Source organism: Centroberyx gerrardi, chromosome 2 (genome assembly GCF_048128805.1).
Source record: "Centroberyx gerrardi isolate f3 chromosome 2, fCenGer3.hap1.cur.20231027, whole genome shotgun sequence".
Taxonomy (NCBI): domain Eukaryota; kingdom Metazoa; phylum Chordata; class Actinopteri; order Beryciformes; family Berycidae; genus Centroberyx; species Centroberyx gerrardi.
This window is the reverse complement of record NC_135998.1, coordinates 31198169-31221341: the sequence shown is the minus strand read 5'-3', so window position 1 is coordinate 31221341 and position 23173 is coordinate 31198169. Positions and strand designations below refer to the sequence as shown.

Here is a 23173-nt window from a genome sequence, read left to right as displayed (position 1 = left end):
ATGTGGAGCACTGGTCATCAAACCATTTCCTTCAAATTCTTGCATTTGTATAACAGTTATCTTTTCAAGAATTTTGCTAAGAATGCTGATAGGACGGCTGTTTGGGCCATTAAATGGAGAATTACTGTCCTTTGGAAGTGGAATGACCTTTGATGTGCCAGGAAAGGTAAGGAAAATATGGCATATAGGGGCAGAAACATATGGAGCTGCTACACTGCTGCTATAATTTTGAGCCATAATCTACACTGATTTCCCGAAATGAAAACTTACAGGTTGTAATTTTTAGTTTGAGTATGAATGAGATGTGTTGCACCTAAAAGGTTTTCCTTTGCATTTTGCTTCCATTCAGAAAACTGTTACAGGAGGAAAGACTCTACTGCCATTGGAGATAGGGAAATGTAATGATAATGTGCTCAAAAATTCCCAAATAATTTGACTCTCCAATGTAGAAAAAAATTATAAAAAGGTTTTTGAACTGTTATCTTACCTTGTAAATGCATGTTTCATCAGATAACTATAAAATTGTTTATGATGACTTTACCACCAGTTTGTGGTGAAGTCATCATAAACAATTATGTTGGCACTGCAAAGCTGCAGTGCCACCAACTGTTAAAACAGGACATAACACAACAAAAGACAATCATGTGGCTCAAATATGTGTGATAAGGACCTAATCTGAATTCAGAGATGTGTTGAATGGGGTGAACAACGTGGAACACTGACTCATTTTGGGGAGGCTGTAGAATTTTGGAGTAATGATAGAGGAGTAATGCGCAGACCAAACATGCAAATCCTAACATAAAAAGCCATAATGCTGCATTTATTGTGTTTGCTAGGTCACTCTTATTTTGAAATGTGTTCTTGATATGATAGAAGCCATAGGATTATGGAGAACAGGGGCCCGTCTCAGGAAGCAAGATTAGTGGGTTAGAGAGCTAACTTTGGGTTTAACCCTGGCTTTTGGGTCTCACGCTTTTCGGTCTCACTTTGGTACCTATGCTGCACGGCTAACCTGCTCCGGAGCAGGTTCAGTTCAGGCTATCGGATCAAAACGTATGAAAGGCCCGCCTCCTGACCAATCAGCTCTCTGGAAACAGGGAATCGGCATTCCTACAGGACAAATATAGGCCTACTGCATTCAAATGAAAGTGACAAGTAATAAAGAGAACAATTAGGCTACTATTGAATTAATAGATAGTAAGAAGGGCTGTTCACAGACCAGTAGAATCACTTTGCTTTTCATGATAATTTATTATATCAGAAATATAGCAGGTACTTAATTGACCATATTATCAATTAATGAACTTTACTGTTGCATATTAAATGCCCTGATCTTTTTTTTTTTATTGGATTCTCGACAGTGTTTGGTTCCATGCAGCCTATTGCATTCATATTCCATTACCACAGCCCTGATGAACATGACGCTGACTTTATGAATAGAAAATCTTTTTACAGCCCCAGTGCGTCTACAGACTATTTTATCAATGGAAAGTTTGCCCACTGTGTCCTAATGACAGACAGTTCCTCCAGTAATCCTCTCTAGCCATGGTAGCAGAAACAACATGACTTTTCGCTGTTATGTTTTGTAATGCTGACATTTATTCATTATAAGAGTTTGTTCTTCTTGAGAGAAGAACCCAAATGTTAGTAAGCCTAATCCATTTTTTTCCCCGATACCCACGTTGAAAATAGCAATATATATTAGGGCCTATATAATCCTTTAATTAGGCCTATTTATTGTCAATGGCTTTTATTGTTTGATTATTTTATTATTTTCTCCTATTTCTGTTGCCTCTTTTTATAGTTTTGTGCTTATATTCTATATCCTTTTCCTGGCTGAATCATATTATGCTACTTTTGCCGCTGCAACAATCTAATTTCACCAAGGGGATCAATAGTTTCATCTTACCTTATCCAAATTGTCTGATCTGGATCTGTCCATGTTGTATGTGATTGGCGATTTTTTTTTTTTTACAAACCCCGCCTCTTTCATGTGAACGAGCTCATAGCTGATAGGTAAATCCTGGGTTGACACACAAAATGCAGTGGATTTACACATATGTGAATGAGGTTAATAACTGGATCCCATAAATGTCCACACTTAGCCATAAATGACTGTTAAAGCTCCATATTCACCTATTTCGCATTATATATCTCAAAGGCATTCAGTCTTGCCAGGAAAATAGCAAAATTTATGTGAAATTGAAGCATGTTCTTTTTCACATTTGTTTCAGACTTGCTTCATATTCACAGTTTACTGCAAGCTGTCCAGTACAACCACAGTCTTCTACTGGAGGCCACTGAGCAGCTCTATTCATTCACTTTCCCCACTGACGTCACATCATAGCCGCTCCATAGATTTGAATCAGTCATCTTCCAGTCACAAATGTGCTTCTCTAACCTCTGGACCACAATTCATGTTTTCTTTCAGCTTTTCCCTTCAGCTTTAGCTTTAATTCAGTTCGTTGAATTCAAAAACAAATATCAAACATCACAAGATGTTATAATAATGTAATGAACATGTTATATTACTAAATGGTTTCAGCTTTAGATGCGATATTGATAATGCAATACTGATAATCCCCGGCCCTACAGTATATGAGAAGTTTGAAGTCATGCCCATCCATCACATTAAAACAATTAATAAAAATGACTTCATGGTAGATTCAACAACAATCAACATATTTTGCAGGATTTAAGTCATTACCAGATCATTTTTGGCTCTGCAAGGGTGTGTGTATTTTCAAGCTTTGTTTACTGAATAAACTGGACTAGTTTGTGTTCATTACAATTTTTATACAGTTTTTATACAGACCATAAGCAAAATATAATCTTAACTTTTGGACATGCAGAAGGCTCTATAGTTTTGCTCCTTATGCTTTGTCTTCAATATGTCAATACCCCATAGGTCTTAAATCATAAATCAACACAAGAACTTCAACATAAGGTTTAAAATATTTTCTTTTTAGTTTTAGCACATTTGCGTCTTGGTTGTCAAAATTATATTCAGTGATAATTTCACATGTACATTGTATAATTAAACTGTATATTACCATTATGCCAAGTAATCAAGAATGATAAACTGGGATAAAAGAGTGCCTCATGCTGAATCTATCCAAATTACTGCAATTACATACCACATTAGATATTTCCATAGATATCGTACAAGTAATAAAACCACTATAGAGAAGTGCAAAAACAAATAAAAAAAAATTATCAAAGTACATAAAGGAAAAGTAATAAAATACATATCATTTATTTTATTATGGTTACAACAAATCCTCCAGTGCAAGTTAACATTTTATAGCTGCATTCAATTCATAACCATTCACTTATTCATACACGATTAAATGCAATTGTACTTATCAGTACGAACCAACAGTTTGCATAGTCAGTGTCCTACAACATCCAAATGAATAATCATTGTGCAATGTCATAGTAATACTCCCTTAGTCTTGGCTCAACAACTGAAAATCCAGGCCTTTCATCTGCCCTGTAAGAAATGATAACATAGTTAGCGCTCATTTAGTACTAAAACTAGTGCATCTTCCACCTACTCATTTCGTGTTTATGACAAGCATCTACATTTACTTCAAACATGACATTTATGATCTTCTCCATAACCCTGTATCAACTCCCCTACTCTAAAGATACACTGCAAAAAATCTCCATCTTAACAAGTCATTCAGTCTAATATTGAATCCTAAAATCCAAATTTTCTTAAAATAAGCGACAAATCTGCCACTGGGGTGAGATCGTTTCACTTTTTCTGATGCAAATCAACTTGTTTCAAGAATTTTCAAGAATCAAGTGTCATTTTCTTGATAGTAGTGCAGTGATCTGCCTTATTCTGTCAACATTCTGACACTCATTTCTAGAAAATTCCTCAAACAAGTGAAACTGCATTGGAAACAAGTGAAATTATCTCACCCCAGTGGCAGATTTTTTCACTTGTTTTAAGAAAAATTTGATTTTTGGACTAAATAATAGACCAAATGACTTGTTAAGATGGAAATTTTTTACAGTGTACCAAGTAACAACAGAGGAAGAATTTTTATTTTTTTTACAAATTAGAAGTTGACCTAAAAAAAAACAAGGCAGGGAGAATTTATGAAGATCAGTAGTCATCAAGAACAAGGTCTTCTATCATACTCTGTCCTTAGTATTCATATCTGGTGTGAGATAATGAGACAGCCTGTAGTTGGTCCAACCATTACCGAAAGACAAAAATACCGTCCACTCACTTGTATGTCCAGCACTTCCTCATGAGGTCATACATCTCTGGTGGACAGTTGAGTGGGGCATCCATGCGGTTTCCACCCTCAATCATCTGCATGACTTCATTTCCTTTCATTCCCTGTGAACACAGCGCAGTGACACATTCAGATGGACGGTGACATCATCAGACAGCATCTCTTGTTAACTAGTGTTACATCATCTGGAAAGGTGACTAAACAGTCTGTTTTAAACTACATGACAGGACAACTCTGCCAGGAATTCAAGAGGATGTGTTGAAAATATAGGGTGTCATGACCAGGGATATTGTGGTAAATTGTGGAATTCCAGTTGGTGAAAGTATGTTCAAATATGAAAATCAATTATAATTACAGAAAAGCATTAATTTTGTTTTTTTCCCTTTCAAAAGACTATTCTCATACAAATTAGCCCTCCACTACATCCCTAGCCATAATCATGTGAAGACTCCATCATGAACTGGATGCCCCTCATATCAACAGCAGGTTGTTTGGAGACTGTTTATACCTTGTATGGTTTCTGCCCAAGGGAGTAGGCCTCCCACATCAGCACACCGAAGCTCCACACGTCACTTTTCGATGAGAATTTGAAGTAGTTCATACACTCAGGAGCATACCACTTCACCGGCCACTTCCCGTGACCTTTGGCCTAGAGGAGGAGGCACACACCAGAACATCAGTGGCTGTGGTTTCATTGTCATATTGGAGACTGTTTTCCAGCTGTTTTATGACACAATTTAGGTAAATAACTTTTGTGCTATGGGGCAATACAATAATATCTTCACTAGATGTTTCTGTTCTTCTGGATCTCTGTTCTAATTAGCTAGCTTACTCTTCCTCTCTATTGGGAAAATGTGCTCAAGGGAAAGGGAGAGGTGAGAGTGGTTGGGGATAGAGACCTGTGTAGGCGGAGGTAAATAATATTGATGTAGATGCAATTCCTACTTGTCACCAATAGAGGTTGATAAAGGTCAGAGATTAGGTAATGCCCCTTTAAGAAGGTATCCTTGATAGAAGAATAAATTCTAACATGCCAAAAAAATTGGAATTTAATTAAAACAATTTAAAGTTTTGAATTTAGACCTTTTTTAATGCTACCTGTAACTTAAGACCAATTCAAAAACCAAAATAAATAAACACATCATCAAAACCAGCCTATTTCTGATTGAACATAGCTAATGAAAGTATAAGAAAAAGGACACCAGGAAATTAACTGTTAAGGGACATGAGGTCCAACGTGTTTGTCATATTGTATTAACCTTCTGTATTAATGTTCTTTATCAATCCAAGAGTGGACATGCATCATGTGACCAGCTGTAAATGTAAGTGATGTATGTGTTCATATCTTTCGGTGAAAGCATAAAATACATGGCATTTGTCTTATTTCTTTTGCCTAATTTTCCAACTCTGCCTCGACTAAATGTCACTGAATGTAAAGGATCGATCAATACCTATATCTAAATTCTTTATCAAAATGAAAACTAAAAAATAAACCTGTCATTATACAGTGACTTGAAGACCTCCGATGACTGTATTTAACACATTTAATATTTTTAAATATTTTTATGTTTTGACATAATTTAATTTCAGACTTTTCACACTTTTTCAGGATACACTCTCTCTACATGCTCTCTTCTAGCTGATGCCTGGCCTGCTGTCCACTGTAAACAAACAGGATATCTCATCATCATGTGCATCATCTGCATCATCATCTGCATCATCATCTGCATCATCATGCCTGCAAGTCTTGCAGGCATGATGATGAATTTTGATTCTACGATTTATGGTTCAGAAGTTATGGACCAAAACGTAAAGTGGGTTGTTATCGCGCCACCATCTGGTCGATTGGTGTAATGTTTTTTTTTTGCCTAAGTAGTGGCTGAGACTTAGGGTTTCGAGATCCAGATACGTTTAGGGCAGAAGCGTAATAATAACAATAATCCGAACAAAAACAATAGGGCTCCAGCATCTACGGTGCTTGGACCTCTAAATATAGCCGCAAGCGGTCCGTTTTGACTGTTTCTGATGATTGTTTTTAATGAAACTTGCATACTTAGATTACCATATCTACCAAGTTTCACAATTATTGAACAAACTACAATGGAGTTCTGGCCAATTGTGTAGTTTGACACAATTTTTGGGAAATTCATTTGTTAATAGCGGCCAAACAGTTCATGAGATTGGGCTGGTTTACAGTAGGTTTGTGTATCTCAGTCCTCTGAAGCTGTCTACCAATTTTGGCATAAATAGGAAAAAAATGTGAACAGCCTGTTGGAAAAAACTGTTTTGCATGAAGTACAAAATGATGGAAAATCTAAATCACTGACATTTGTATTCCCAAAGGCAAAGATGATTCTAAATGATTCTAAAACTGTGTAGTTTCTTTTAAAAATGACCAGGATTCAATTCACAGCTCATGTCAAGAAGTTTTCTACTGTGAAAGAAGTTTTAATTTTCGGTGAAAGGATTTTATTTATTTAACCATGACCAAACCATACCCTAACCTTAACCAAATTGTTTTGGTTGCCTAATGTACTTAACAAATAACTAAAAGTGGCATGTACATTTCATGCTAACGTGCGGTGGAATGTAATATTCACATAATTTGTGCCCAGAGATTTCTATTATAATTGAATTCCATACATCACTCTCTGTCCCCATCAGCCATTACCTTATAGTAGTTTTCCTCCTCAGTGAGAGCTTTAGAAAGGCCGAAGTCGCTGATCTTGGCGTAGTGCTGGGTGACCAGCAACACATTCCTGGCAGCAAGGTCTCTGTGGACGAAGTTATGCTCTTCTAGGTACTTCATGCCCATAGACACCTGGTGGACCAGCTCTGTGATGTTCTTGACATTTATGTGCCTGTAGATGATCAATTACATGTTGTTTTGACTACAGATCCCAAGATTAAAAAGACCAGGCTGATCATCAAAGATTTCTTAGAATCTTTTGAAAGGTGATACCTTAAACTCTGGTGGGTGGGCTGCACCAGATTTTAATTCAAATGTAACAACATGCCAAGAGTATTAAGAAGACTTAAGTAAGAATATTTTTTTGTATTTTAATTGCTTGTTTTTCTTAAAACCAAAAAGCTCATCTTTGATTGTTTTTTCTTTTTTCTTTCTTTTTTTTTTTGTTAACCAAATGCTGCTGTTTGCAGTTTACTGACATCACATTTACTGGGTGATGAAGTTGCCTAGTGCAGCTTTAAACATTGAAAAATATTTTGTGTTCAGGGTTCGTTTGTCACATGTTCATTTGTTGTGTTCAGTTGCTGAAATTGTCAGCTTCACATTTCATTTATTGCTTAATTTATATTCGATTCTATTTTTGTGCTTACCTTTGATTGTTTTTTTCTTCTTTTTTCTTGTTTAACCTATCACTAACTGCTGCTGCAACAAATCAATTTCCCCACGGAGTCGAGTCGGGTCGAGTCGAGTCTTATCTTCATCATCTTGTAGAGTACCTAGGGTACTCTTCAGGTCTAAACCATAGAGAAGGTATTTCCCTTGTGTGAAGTGTTTCTCAATTCAATTACATTGGAATGTTGTCAAAATAACATGAAATTGTTGATGCAGACTCATGGGACCTTTCTCTCTTTGTCTCTTGGTCTAATGTACTGTATATCTCTTGTGTGTATCTTAAATGTGTTATACTGTGTGTATTCATATGAATCAATTTCCTCATTCATGTTTTCCTCATTCATATTTTATATCAAAACGCTCAGGAAATTGCATTGAGTTTATTACTGTTAATGTTAGAAATGTAAATTATATTGTATAGATCTGGGAGCCAAAATTTATGTTTTATGCATATGTTACAAGCTTTTTCCTGCTGTAACTTTAACATTACCACTCCACAAACGGCTACTTGGCAAACACAACTATACACCATGCACCCTGTTAAACTTCGGACTTATGCACTACATCATCACGACACAAGTGCTAAATGAGATTAAAGGACAACTTTGTCTCCAAAGACTTTCCCTCTGATGGACTCGCCTCAGCATCTTCTCTACAAGCCAAACAGAGAAACTGTTTCACCGTTGGACCTGGGGAAGGCTGCCTTGACAAAAAGACTCTATCTGCCTGACACACACACAGTCCACCATTTCCATTCAACTACATGACACTTTGCACAACACATCATTTGCCTTATTGTGGCTCCCTATGTTTGGTGACTGAGCGCTTTGCATGTCCGCATACAGCTATCCACAATGCAGTATTCTCAGTTATTCAGTATTCTTAGTAAGTGTTCTCGGGTAGTTCAGCTGTCGCCCCTTTCATTGCTGATCTGATTGCTGACTTGTGTCTTCCATTGCTTAAGTTGTGTAATTGTGTCTGCTTAGTTGTTGGTCTAGTTATCATTCTTCTGCTCATATGATCACACATCTCCATATTGCTTCTCATTCATCTCCACAATTCAGCCGTAGATTGACTTCCTGTATACTTTATGTTCACTTGTCAATGCTTAATTATTGAAGTGTGCCTTAGCTTAGTTAATAAATATACTCTTTTACATAAAGTCATCTCCTGTGTTCATAGTATGAGTTTAAATTCAAGCAAGTTCGAAATTCAGTCCTTCGGATGAGGCCTATTGATACTGTCTGACATCTGGTGCCATGTTCTTTAATTCTCATTGAAGTTATTCCTAAATTGTTTATGGATATCAGACACTATCAATAGTTGCTCACACTACAGCTATCAGTTCAGGAATATAGTGAGTAGGGGGAAAGGTACTGTTCTTGAGGCATTAGGTCCACACTCTAAATACAGGGCTGTAAAACCAAGTCCAGCTGAATTCAAGTCAAGACTAGGTCCAGAGGGGGTTGAGACCAAGACAAGACTGAGACCAGAGCAAATCGAGTCCTATATAAGACCATATAATAAGCAATAAGCAGTGTACATGTCTTTCCAAATGTAAAAGCAAAGCTTACAGAGTATCTTAAGGATCAACAGAGATGTGCATCTTTCTGCAGGAGCTCTGTACTAATCTAACTGAACTAATAAACCTAATTAACCTAATTAATGCATAGTAGTTTGAGGACCATTACATACTACATACAGGTGAAATCCGTGAAATTGTTTTTAGTGCTTGTGAGAAAATGAACGAACATGGACCAGCTGGATAAAAATGGATCTTTCTAAATTTTTAGATAGGCGGGAAGAAGTCAAGTCTGTGTCAAAATAGGCACAAGACCGAGACAAGTCCAAGACATCAGAAAAGTGTTCTGGAGACATTATAGCCCTGCTATAAAGTATTAAATAGGGATGTAACAAAAGTTTGTGTTACAAAAATACATTGTGGAGTTGAAAAAAATGTGATCTCAGCAGCAGTCTCATATCTAAGAAATTACATTCAGAATGGTCTTTTCGCTTTTGCATTGTTTGAACACTAGAGTGCGCAAGGTTAGCATGTTTTAGTGTGGGTCATCACACTTCCGGTGAACCCAAGTGAACTCAGCACTGTGTAGATACAGGAAGTGAGCAGATGAACTTAGGCAAAACTGAAACTGAGGACGCTACGTCAGGTTTTATGTGCTATGTGGCAGCATTTTGGTTTTCCAGTTAAAGCTGCATTGAGTAAGATTGGAATGTAGAATCATGAAGAAATCAACCACGATACAATTCTGTCAATTATGGACTTAATTTAGAGGCGAATCTGCATGATTATAATTTGACAGTCTGCTGGACTGTTTGAGTCTTCAATGTGGCTTCAGAGGTCTTAAAAACATAGCTCTTCTAGAACTGGTTGTGCAAATGTTTACTTTACTGTCATTCTTTTTTTTAATTTACTTGTCAAGCTTATTTGAGGATGAAATTGGCCATGAATTTGGTTTGTGCTTTTGTTTTTGTTTTTTCAGCCATAATTGTCTTCATTCAAATTTTTTTCAAAATGTTGTGATAATATAGAACTGTGAACATTCATCTGTTAGATGAATGTATCCTTACATCCCTGGCATTAGTAAATCAGAAATAACCAATGTCATTAGATTGCCTCATTGTAGATAATGACCAGGATCAAGTAGGAGTACGTACTTGTTCTTCTGCAGGAACTTGTTGAGCGGCCCTAGCTCAGCCAACTCCATGACCAGCATGAGGCTCTCAGCCTCACAGATACCAATCATGCGGACAATGTAAGGGTTGTCCAGTTGCTGCATGACATTGGCCTCCCGCAGCATTTCCTCACGCACCACCGGGTTGTTATCATTGTTCTTCAGGATCTTCACTGCAACTGGCTTCTCTGTCCTAATGCACAGGGTCATAGGGCAGGTTAGTATCAGATTCACTGAATACAGAGCCAAAGACAAGCTTACTCCAGTAATGGGTGACCTTGATAACGTCGTCTGAGTAATGGTAATGAAGTGGCAATGAAGTAACCCATTAGTTTAGTAACCCATTAGTATATTTCACTGCGCTATTAGAAGCGTGTGCATGCAGTGTGAAAAATGGTTGCTTGTGACAAATAAAGACGGGTTTGTCCATCCTGTTTCGTAGTTCAACTAATAGCCCACCCAAAACGCTGATCAATCCTATAGCATTCTAATTTTGCATTTATGCCAGCATGTACTACATATTGCTTGCAGACTGTGTGCATTGTTTATGGGAAACAGTAGCTACATTTATATGTATAGAGAATTCCCTTCTTATCCTGGTTGGTAACCTGGTTTTGGGTCAATGCATGTAAATGTCATAACTGGGTTAGAATAGGCCCTTTTCACAAACATGGCTGCCGTACTTCCGCAGGGTGTAGCTCGGTTCTCACCATTGCCAGCAATGTTAAAAAGCCAACTTTCTGTCACCCATAACTCAGTCTGTGATCACTTATTTTGTGCTTCAACATAATGTATAACACAATACAGGTGTTGTCACTGACATATCTTTCTGTTTCTGTTGTCAGACGACTGCACAAATATAAAAAAGTTATTTGATTGAGGGTCACAAAATGCTAACAGTACAGAAATTAGCATTAGCCTTGGTTAGCCAGTTAGCATTTCGTGACCCTCGATCACAGTTAGCTTGTGCAGTCGTCTGACAACAGAAACAGAAAGATATGTCAGTGACAACACCTGTATTGTGTTATACATTATGTGGAAACACAAAATAAGTGATCACAGACTGAACAGAGAGACAGAACAGAGTTATGGGCGACGTTTGTTTGTGAAGAGGGCCTATGACCTGGGTAAGCTCATACTCTGATTATGAGAAACCTGGGTAAGATGCCTGGCTCGTACAGCGTTATGGGTACATTTTGATGTCCGTGAGCAGTACTAATACATTTATGATATTCATTTGTTAAAAGTAAGCTAAAAACTCTCACTTTCTTGCTCTTACTATGCTCAATTAAAGACAGAGGAAGAATATTCTGTTAATGGTAACATCAATACTCAGTCACAGGATATCACATGTTCATGGAAACAGCTTAACCTGACTATAAAGGAAAAATCCACCCTAAAACCTGTTTGTTTGTTTTTTTTATCCCCGATTGAACTAGCCAAAAGTAGATGATGTGATGCCACGTCTAGATATTTCCAGTGCAGCTACAATGGAGTTTGATAGCAGAAAATGTTTTCGCTATCTAAAACATCAACGGTAAACATCAGGTTTTGGTGTCAGAATCAAAAAGCAAGGGCTTCTTTCTAGAGCCGCCATTTTGCACCGATATTCAACAATCATACAGGGAGAAATCCATTGTAGAAGAGGCAGAGAGACCAATTTCTCCACCACCAGTAGCCTCAATAGACCAGAATGCAATGCATTTTGAAGTAAATGAGGCAGGTTGAGATAAAGTAGGTACAACAAAAACGTAAATTCCAACACTTTATCACAAAATAACTCCTGGAATGCATTGAACACCAGAGATCATTTCTAACAGTGTCCCAGGGTGGACTTTTCCTTTAACCAGGGCATGTAAACGTAGCCATTGAATGTTGTGATGTGATATAGCATACTTCCTCATCTTGTAGATGCCCTTCATGACTGTACCAAAGTTCCCAGAGCCCAATTCTCCATCCTCCAGGAAGAGATGTCCGCGGTCCACTGTGGAACTCCTCAGTTCATCTGGGTCTGCATAGGGACTCTCATATACCTCTGTGTCCATAGGCATGGCCTCTGATGAGAAAATTAAACATATTTGACGGATAGTGATTCATATGATTCATTCATTTGAACAACACTTTAATGCGAATGAGATGAATCCACAAAGGGAACTGAATGTCACGAATTTCGCGTGACAGTATCTGGTTGGACTGCACTCTGTACAGTTCTAAGCATGCGGGCGCACCACAGTCACAACAAACTCACAAAATCTCAGATTTCAGTGTTTATTCATTCGTGACAGCCAAACAGCAGCAAGCATGATACTGTATGTTTTGTTATGGAGTTCAGTTGCTAGTGTATGAGTTAGTCGCTCAGAATCATCATCTTTTGTTCAGACTTGTTCAGTTGCTGTATCGGATTGAACAAATCATTCAGGTGAGCAGGCGATGCCACCTTTGATCAAAAGACACTGTACAAATATGAGTGATTTGTCCGTTTAGTTTGTGCAGCAGTGCAGATGCTTGTGTATGGATGTTTCTTTTTTCTATTATTGTACAGTTTAAAGTAGAGAGAGACAGGAAAGATTGGGAGAGAGAGGTGGATGACATACAAAGGTATGTGTGTGTGTGTGTGTGTGTGTGTGTGTTGGGGGGGTTGTTGTCATGAATTGATGATTGAAAAGAATCGAGTTAGTAAAAATAATCGATCTTCACATGCACAACTGGTGAGGGACAGGAAAGCCTGTGAGTGACAGTAATACTTAATGGTATGAGTAAATATAGATGATATACTGTACATGATGTAGAAAAATATCAGAATAAAAATGGAGGAAACCAATCTGCCTAACAACTTTAGGGAAGAGATTATATATATAGTATTTTCATACTCATGGGTGTAATTTTGTAAACCCTTTCATCTTACATAAGCCATTTTTCACTCAACTCACCATTGTTGGCTGCTTGATTATTTAGCACCCTGGTTTCATAAGGATTGAGATTATCTGTTGTGTTGTGTCGATATCCGCCCCAACCCTGTCGGTCCATCAGAAAAGACATTGTTTAAGGAGAAATACAGCAGTGAAAACACAACAGGTATATTTCAGAGGGTGCACTGCTGAAATGTAACCTGCAATGAATGAATTCAATAATCAGGTGAGCATAAAATATTAGTTTTTCCCTTCTGAAGCAGAGTGCCACTCTTTATGGAACCTGTATTACAGTGATAGATTTTTTTCCTTGGAATGTTAAGGTACAATAAAGGGGCATTCTTCCAAGAATCTGATTTGTTGTTCCCTTCATCTTAAAGAAAAAAAAGGTGTAAAATCCTTATTTTCCCAAAGCTGCATCACATTTCTTTAGGAGTACGTAATCTGATGATGTGAACAACTATTGAAAATAATTTCCAGGACACTTAACACTCAATTTAGTTATGACAGTTACTGTTACTGTTACTGAACGACGTGACTATGTGTCAGTATCATCTTCATTCACGGAACATGAATTGTACGTAGAAAAAACCATGGAAAAGAAAGCTTTTTATAGATCAAATTATGTGAGAAAATATTATTAAGCATATCTATCAGTGTTAAAAAATAGTACATTGGGATATCTTGAACATTTTTCCATCCATCACTTTTTCAGTATCACTGTAATACATGGGTGTCCATTAAAGGGAGATTGCATGATTGTCCATACAAAGGGTAAGAGGAAAACAATAAGTGCAGGGGTCAACATATTGATTCACATGCATTCAAAGAAGGGGTATGGAACTATTTTAATAACTGATTTACTGTCCAAAAGTACCTCAGACTGCATTACAAGCAGTTGATATGTAAACTTGAAAAAGTAATAACTTGTGAACCATATGTTCCACACCCCTGCTTTTAAGAGCGGTGTGCTTTATTTACAGAAGCAAGTTCATGTCCAAGAATCCTATTTGATTCTTTAGCTTCAGTGAGCAGAACTTTACATGAAATTCCTAAAAAGGTCTTTAATGCTATTGTATGTTTTGGCAACTGCATTCAGTTAGAAGAGGCTGGAAGTGCTGAACTGAAAACACAAAAAAACAAAGAAAGACAAAGTGATGTGCAAGAGACTCCAAAGCTTGCCAAAACTGGGATAATAATCACCACTCATTCAGTGTCATGCAGCATTCATAGAGTAACTGAACCCCAAACCCAAATCTGTGGTGAAGCCTGACATCTACTGGTGAAAAGTAGGGTACTGCACTGGCAATCTGCTATTGGCTGGTCTTTGGTGCCAGGCGATGTCACCTTCTATAAAGTGGTGACATCACCTGGCACAAAGACCAGCCAACAGCAGATTGCCAGGGCAGTACCCTACTTCTCACCAGTAGATGTCAGGCTTTACCACAAATTTGGGTGTGGTTTAGTTACTCTTAAGAGCGCTGGATATTTTTTTCCAATTGCAACTACACTAAGTAACCTCTGGATGGTGTTTATTTTTTTTTAATCAAAAGTAGGCCAACTAAAATGATGTTGCACAGATTGAATTGAATTGAACACGTGTGTGTGCAATCAATTCCAGTTGTGAAGCTGTCTGCTCCCACCTTTGATTCCTGAGAGGGATGTGAGAAGGGAAGTGAACGGAGTGAAGGACCAAGAGTGCGAGTAGGTCTGAGGTGTGTTAGTAGGTAGCAAACCACACATGAGCAAGATCACACTTGGGAGAGTTATGGGAGGGATGCACACTACTGTTACCAATCAGTTGGGCATTTATGAGGAGGCAGGAGGTGTGTTAGTGCACCTTTTTCCGGCCTGGTATGGGTACAGAGTAGTTTTTGAGTCTGGAGAAAAATCCACCTGTCGCACCTTGCTAGAAACCACAATTTCAGAGAGGATATAAGTAGGTTATGTTGTGATGTTATGGTCATGCATGTGATCGTTACACTAATAAGTGGTCAAGGGGAAAGGTTAGCTCACAATCTAAAAAAGGGTGTGAATAGTACACACAGGTTAAATGTATATATAGTGAATTATCATCCTAATTTGTTAAGATCTGAAAATTACAGTAAGTGGAGAAATAATTCATTCCCAAGTTACTGTACATTTACTTCATGTTCAAGTCAAAAGGTGTGTTGTCAGAAAACATAACAATTTTAAAGCCAGTCTTTAAAGCTATGTCATGATCAACAATACCAGACATCCAAGAATATCAATAATGGCAGATATCTGGGGAGAATCCCCATTTGCTCCATCTAATCATGAGATACATTAAAGTAATGTGATGATTATCAGATCACTAACCATACTTCATGTTTGTTGGACAAACGAAAATGGACATCAAACACTCAAAACACATTCTACAAATGAGCCAAAACTGTAGGCCTGAGACAGACACACACACACACACACACACACACACACACACACACACACACACACACAAACACGCACTGTGTACAAGAAACAGAACTTACTCCAGGGTGGTCCCGTGGTAGGAGTGGCCGTCCTATAGTCCCTGTATAAGAAGAATGAATTAAATGATTTACTTATATTAAAGAATATTATAATAGAGTATGATAAAGCATAGCATGGATGTACTACATTATATGGATCCCAACAAAACATTTGAAATTTAAAATCAGTTAGTGTCTGATTTGGGCAGTGTAGCCTACAGTGATGTTGGCTATGAATCTGTCATTTTTACAAAGCTGAATCAAATGTATGGAGAATCAGATAAGATTTGTTTTGGAATTTACTTGCACATTTATTTGTGTGTTTATTTATCAAGGCATTTATTCATTTATTTTTTATTTTGACTGATCTGGTCCTCAATACAAATTAACCTGTCTTGAATTCACTACTGTCAGACAGCTCGGAAAAAAAAATCTTCCCTCCTACTGTGAACTTAGTGGGGTTGTTCATGTTCCAATGGAGAATGAACACAGTCAAATGTGACAAGAACACCTTCTACTTAAGGAATCCGGTGGCTTTTTGGCAGATTGTCCCATGGCCATTGGTCAATTTACACATAGACACCAAAATCATCCATATGTCCCTCATTGGCTCTTGTGCTCCATGCTCCAACACTTTAGCAAACACTATGTTGAGTGCTGGTAGGTGACTAGTAATACCAAAAGCAAGAAAACTGACCTTTTTACTAATAAAATTTGGTAGTGTTTTTTTATTATATGGCCTGTACATTCATAAATTTCAAAAAATGAAATATCAGTAACTCAGTATAGCTGATGTAGCCAGGTTTAATTTTGGAACTATTTCAGACGAGCAACCAAATATTCATCTTGTTGTACAGTACATTACACAACAGTACACAGTCTCCCATCACAGTCTCACCACCACCTTCACTTCCTATGGAAACAGGGGAAGTAGTCCCTGGTACACAGGGACAGCATGTCATCATATCATATTTCATATATTTCATATCATACATTATGTAAATTTTACCAAGCTGCACAAAACTGCCAGATCACATATCATTTAAAATGACTTACCATTTAGTTTCAGAGCTGTTACAAGTTCTCATTTTCTCTCTTTTGAGATAATGCTAATGGCCTACTATTACTGAACATGCTGTATGCTGAAGTGTTAGCTGGATAAGTGGACCAACGGGACAGTCTACCAAAAGCATGGTGTATTCCTTAAAGCTCTATGGGATAACTTGGCACGTCAGCGGCTACTTTGGTCAGAATTGGCAACTGCACTCTGTCGATTTTACTGCCGTCGCACTTTTAATGACGTCAGACAACAAACAAGCGTGTGCTTATTGATCACGTAAACACTCATGACACTGTAGGCTGCTTGGGATAAAACTGTCCACATAAACCCTCACAATACTGTAAGATGCCTGGGATAAAACGCTGTGCCTGCCGTTGTAGAATACTACTCAAGATAGCTAACGAGCGAATGCGTTAGCTACGATGCTAACGCGGCTGTGGCAGTTAGCATTAGTGTTAGCGTCTGCTAACATAGTACCCGGACGTTACGTAAAACTAGCCTACTACTATTTCCCGCCAGTGTTCTATCCAGTGCACCGCCGCTCAGAATCGGCTGTTCAGAGTCTCATGTTACAATTGTGGTTTCGTTGGAGCTTGGAAAGGTCCAGTCTAGCACTAATAGCAAATAAAAGTCAACGTTTTACCATAAAAAAGTTATCACATAGAGCTTTAAAGGGGAAGGCCCAACAGAGGAAGTTTCAAATTCCTATATATTTATTCTCCTTGGCAATTAAGGTGAATTCTGCCCTAAATTTTGAGTATATGGACATGAGCCAACATGCATGCCAATAGGCTTCTCGTCAATCTTGCTGGATACATGTTTCCATTAATTGTGGGTGTGTGTTTACCACTGTCTCCATCAGGTCGTGGACAGGGCTCGGTTAGCACTCGGAGCAGGCCGTCTGGTTTGTATGAGTAGTGCTCCACCAGCTGTGGTAAAGAGAGCAGTTCAGATGTCAGAGTGTAATCTGACTGGTGAGGCCTGTGTGGGACATCACCAGTCCGTACATTTTCAAACATTGTGGCAAGGCACACTCGGGTATGCCTTGATATTTCTGTGAATTGTTCAGAAAATCTATTAAAAAAAAATAAAATTGGTAACATTATTTTGCAATGGCCTCTTCTCAGTGTTTTAACCTGATGTTATTCTGCAGTTTTGAATAATTGGAGTACACAGTAGCAACATAATACATAATGTGCATACTTACAAATAAAAATCCAGCACCTGATATAAGTGCTGCTGAGTGATGTACAAATATTTCTGGCTTTTTTTTTTTACCAAAATTGTGCTGTATTGACTGCATAAAGTTACGCAGATGTTTAGTGTTTTAGCTGTTTTTATTCAGATTTGGATGATATAATGTGCACATTGAAGATTTTGGGCATACCTTTATGCATCCTGGTTTATTCAAAACTTTGGCTTCTTTGTGCGTCACATTGGTATGGTGGAAAATTGGGCCACAGACATTTCACCTTTTCATGTTTTTGTGCTAAAGCAATTGCATGTCATTTCCATGCACCCTTAATTCAGTTTTGTTTAGGATGAACAAAGGGCCACCGTAGCCAACTTAGCGACTGTTGCTCTATTTAGAAATTTATCTCAAAAGCATTAGCAATAAATCTAGCAACTTGTGGGCTCTATTTTCATCATGGCATATGGTGTGGCTTTGTGCTGGTGAAGGATGGAATTGATTGGTTGAGTTTGTACATTTAGGTCAGTGCTTGTAAACTCCTCTTTACAGGTTTGTACAATCAGCTCAATGCTTGAGAGCATTATTTGGTAAATTTGTACATTTAGGTCCGTGCCTCTAAACCCCATTTTGCAATTTTAATTTTACAAGCTGCGAGGCAAAAATTCACGTCTGCGGTCACAGACTTTTGACAGACACTTTGGCTTTTGCTGTCTGTTTGGCTCTTCGCCTAATATCACTGACCCATTCCCTACATTGGGCAACGATTCTCCTTCGACCACAGCAACACAATAACCAAATGTGCTATCTCCACCCAAGCTACTTTAATTCAAGGTGCTATATATTCGCTCATGGCAATTCTGCACCTCCTACACAGGCACATCATTCCTCCTAGGAGACGCTTTTGTGGTGGAACCGCCCCAGACTCCATCACAAAAAAAGTGCAGTTTAGGCTACTTCACTGATTTTATGTTTTGTATCGTTGATAATAGTTAATGATTTCTAAGCATGCCTGATTTTAAAAAGTAAAAAAGAATGGTATTAATCAGTTTTTAATTTCTTTCAAACCGTTTCGGGAACTTTATGTTGGGGGCGGAACACAAGAACAGAAACAGAAAAATATCGCTTCTGCTCAGAACGGACCGATTGAAAAAAACATTCAGTTTCCAAGCCCTGATTCTGTGTTATGAAGTCCTAAAAACACTTACCTCTTGCTGTCATTTGGAGCTGTCAACATGCAAAATGACCTAGTGCAGCTTTAAGTTTTATAGAAAAGGAGGGATTGAAACTGAAATGTGAGCAACGGGACAAGTAATCTTTGAGTTATTGGTATTGATCAACAACTCTGTCAACCCCCCACACATATATTATGGTAATTTTGTGCTATGGGGAAGGAAAGATCTTACTTGTTGCAAACTTTAAGGTGATTCTGATATATCCATAACCTATTACCTTAGTGGTCAATGAGATACAATATAACTTCAACAAAAAAAAGTGGCAAATTGGGGGCATTGCACAGCAACACTTATTTTCAGGTGCTAGAAGTCCAGCATGATAGACTAATATGGTTAAAATGTATTGCGTTGACCTGCCACAAGGTGTCAAACTTCTTGCCATCCGGGATAGAGAGCTTGCCAGACTTGTCCCTATCAATGCGGTAGTGCATGACTTGTCCTTCATGTAGCAAACACAGAGCGTAGGATCCATTTGCATCCCTCTGTCGTATTCTGCAGAGAGAAAGAGACAGAGATGGAGGGAATGGGAGGAAATACAGCAAAGAAGGGATGGTGAGTATGTTGGTATTATAGGAACAAAAATACCTAAATCTAGCTTAAACTGTGTAAAACCCTTCACGAACAATAATCATAATTAGGGTTTTGAAATAGAGAAGTACAATTGTTTCAGTTTCTGCTGACACTGTGCTGAAATCCCAATAAAGTTGGACAAAGACAATGCACACACAGTGAGGTACAGCGAGGCCTAGATATAATTATTTTCTATTTGGGGAAGATTGTAGCTATAGGGAGGGGAAATTAATGGGAATTTTCTCAGGAATAAATTCAACCAGCAGAGGTGTTATTTACTATCAGTTGTAATGCTAATGAAACAGGCCTCTCTGATACTGAAAGACAGCTGACCCACTGGAGTGTAGCTGTATAGTAGAGTGGATCTATTCTTCTTGACAATACATTGGTGAATGATGTGGTTATCCTGATATTCCAGGACTGTAGTAACTTCAACTACAGTAACAGTTGATGCTGCACCTAGCTAGGCGCCATGGGACTGGACAGCATCTGGATTTGTCTGTTTGTTTCGTACTAACAAGTAGAGTGAGGCAGGCCTCTTCCTGTTTTGGTTGAGGCCCCTCCTGTGTGCCGTAAGTCAATCCTGCACATTTTACAGGAAATATATTTTGTGAATTAAAATATATTCCAAAAACATTATAAATAATTGTTTTAATACGAAGAACTTTATTCTGTCATTGTCATGCTGACAACTGGTCATGAAACGTAGGTACGGCCATATGGCTAGCCTACTCTTCTGCTCACTTTGATCATGTGAAATTATTACTGTGCCTTGAGCATATGATAATAAGTGGCCAAAGCAGTAGAATGGCTAGAGTCTGGAAAATGGTGGTAGCAAAACAAACAAGTGGCCATGAGATATTCACCAATGTATTTTTGATATGGAGACCTGGTCCAATACACTGAAAATGATTTCAAATGTCATATTATTTTAGTCATGAAAGATTCATGTTGACCATCTGGAGACATCTTTTTCAATTTTGAGCGCACTAGTCCTACTCACAATACTATAGTTGAATGTTGTTCATACATGAATTAAATATTTTTTGAGCACTTGATTTTTATTTGGATGTGCAAAATAAATGCAAAATATATATTAATCAAATGGTGTGTATTTCAGGTGATTTTATTACTGTGGTTTTTCTAATACAACCTTAAGTAAAATTGACAATAATAAATCAAATACTATCTGCCAAGATAAAATGACAAATGATTACAATTGACAGAAACTATGACAATAGCATATTAATTAATAGACGATACCTTATTTTCTGTAAAACCTGATGAGAAGCTTATACAGAGATAGTCTTAATGTCCCCTTGTGGACAATATTTGAACCATCAGTCATTTTCTAAAAGTAACCTGCACTATATTATTTCTATGAAAAACTGGCCAAGTGGTTCGCTATAATGAATGTTTCAGGCTGCGTTTTATTGGAAAAACATGATTTGTAGATGATTCATGACAGAAGGTACAAAAGACAGAACAGAGCTGTCATTCTTCCAGCTCTGTCTGGCTACTGCAGGAAGTCCTTTGCAAACTGTCACAGCGGAAACCACAGTGTGCTTCTCTCTCTCTCTCTCTCTCGAGACCACTGCCTCTCAGCTGAAGGAACTATAAATACTCCACACACCCTCAACACCCCTGCTATCTGTTCAAATGCTGCAAAGCAAGTGGCCATATTTCATTTGTTAAGTGTGATTAAACTGTGGGAAGTAGAACGTATCGATGCAGTTTTTACTGTAGTTTTACTGCAGCATTTTTATTCACTTCACAACTCATAGTGTTGCAAAGCGGTTCTTCATGATAGTTTGACCACAGACTTCTGTCATCAAGCAGCCTAGTGGTAGGTTAACCCTGTATTGGATGAGTCCGCCTCCGCCAAGGAGGTCATGTTTTCGGTGCCGTTTGTTAGTCTGTTTGTCAGCAGGATTATGGAAAAACTACTGGCCCGATTTTCATGAAACTTCATGGAAGGGTGTAGCATGGGCCAAGGAAGAAGCCATTACATTTTGGAGCGGATCCGGATCCGACTCACGAAAAAGCAATAATAGCGAATTATAGCGGATCCGACTCACGAACAAGCAATTCGTAGAAGACTGGACTATTGGCCTTGGCGGAGGTCTGCGCTCTCCGAGTGCCCTTCTAGTTAAATATGCACTACATGTATCATATTTTAACATTAATAAAGGAAATGCCTTTAAAGCACCTAAAAACTAATGGTAAAAATAAAAGAATTGACAATTGTCAAAACCTTACAGAAATTTTCCATTAGTGCGGGAGCCACTTTGAAGCCTCGGCTCCGAGCCCTCTCGAGTTATGGTGCCATGGAACCAGGGCATTTTTTCATGGGCGGTGGTGGCAATGAGCTTCTCCAGCTGAGGCCTCTGGCTGATGATTGCCTGCTCCAGAGCTGCCCCCTGTAATAAGCAGGAAAATATTCAGGCCAAGCTACAGAGTCCAACTTGGACACTGCAAAAAAATCTTAACAAGTCATTTATGGTTAGGGTTAAGTCTATTATTGAGTCCTAATCCTAATTTTTTTAAAACAAGTGGAAAAATCTGCCACCGGGGTGAGATAATTTCACTTGTTTCCAATGCAGTTTCACTTGTTTCATTTTCTAGAAATGAGAGTCAATATCTTAGAATAAGGCAGATCACTGCACTACTATCAAGAAAATGACCCTTGATTCTAGAAAAATCTTCAAACAAGTTGATTTGCATCAGAAACAAGTGAAATTATCTCACCCCAGGGGCAGATTTTTTCCACTTATTTTAAGAAAATTAGGGTTTTTGGACTCAATATTAGACTGAATGACTTGTTAAGATGGAGATTTTTTGCAGTGACTTGGAACTAATGAGATATTCAGCCAACCGTTTATATGACCAGGTATTCTAGCGCCTCATGAAATCTTAGGTTGGTGGCCTTAGTATTGGAGTAAAAGTCCACAAAGTAGCTAAAGTATTGTTTGAATCATATTGCATTATCTTGCAACATATATGCATTTTATCATGCCAAGAGGTGTAACTACAATACATAACTATACATGCTATACTGTTGAAGTAATAATCCATAACATTTTCATATAAATAAATGACATTGTGCTACTCTTTATCGCCAACTGATATAACACAATAGTGATTCAACCTATAGCCAATTCATGAAAGCTTTTACATTTGCTGTTCTAAACTCCCAGTGTCTGGTAGGTCTTTCCTGGGAAAATCCTCTGGTGCACAGGAAGTGATGTTTGGAATAAACAGAACACAAACTGGGTAGTTAGTATGAGCAGCGATAGCCACCATGGCTGAACAGACAAAGAAAAGAGAAACTCAAACTGCATCAACAGAAAATCCAAGGAACAAGACGTCACAGTACTGGACACACTTTTTGATTGACAGGTGATCTCTGGG

The 23173-nt window shown here is 38.0% G+C and overlaps 1 protein-coding gene across 2 annotated transcripts in view; it reads right to left on the bottom strand.

Moving 5' to 3' along the window:
- Window positions 1–2613: 2613 nt before the first annotated feature.
- syk (spleen tyrosine kinase) overlaps window positions 2614–23173 on the bottom strand; it is a 29925-nt gene continuing 9365 nt past the window's right edge. The window contains exons 4-15 of one of the 2 annotated variants that reach the window (XM_071917557.2): window positions 22022–22182; window positions 19546–19684; window positions 17616–17697; window positions 15730–15770; window positions 15057–15125; window positions 13238–13322; window positions 12204–12363; window positions 10291–10500; window positions 6925–7114; window positions 4762–4902; window positions 4245–4357; window positions 2614–3493 (exon numbers count right to left, since the gene is read on the bottom strand). In XM_071917557.2, the coding sequence (XP_071773658.2) occupies window positions 3421–3493; window positions 4245–4357; window positions 4762–4902; window positions 6925–7114; window positions 10291–10500; window positions 12204–12363; window positions 13238–13322; window positions 15057–15125; window positions 15730–15770; window positions 17616–17697; window positions 19546–19684; window positions 22022–22182 (1464 nt within the window). In that variant the 3' untranslated portion in view covers window positions 2614–3420. The remainder of the gene's footprint in view (window positions 3494–4244; window positions 4358–4761; window positions 4903–6924; window positions 7115–10290; window positions 10501–12203; window positions 12364–13237; window positions 13323–15056; window positions 15126–15729; window positions 15771–17615; window positions 17698–19545; window positions 19685–22021; window positions 22183–23173) is intronic. The other variant, XM_071917558.2, reaches the window with a different exon arrangement.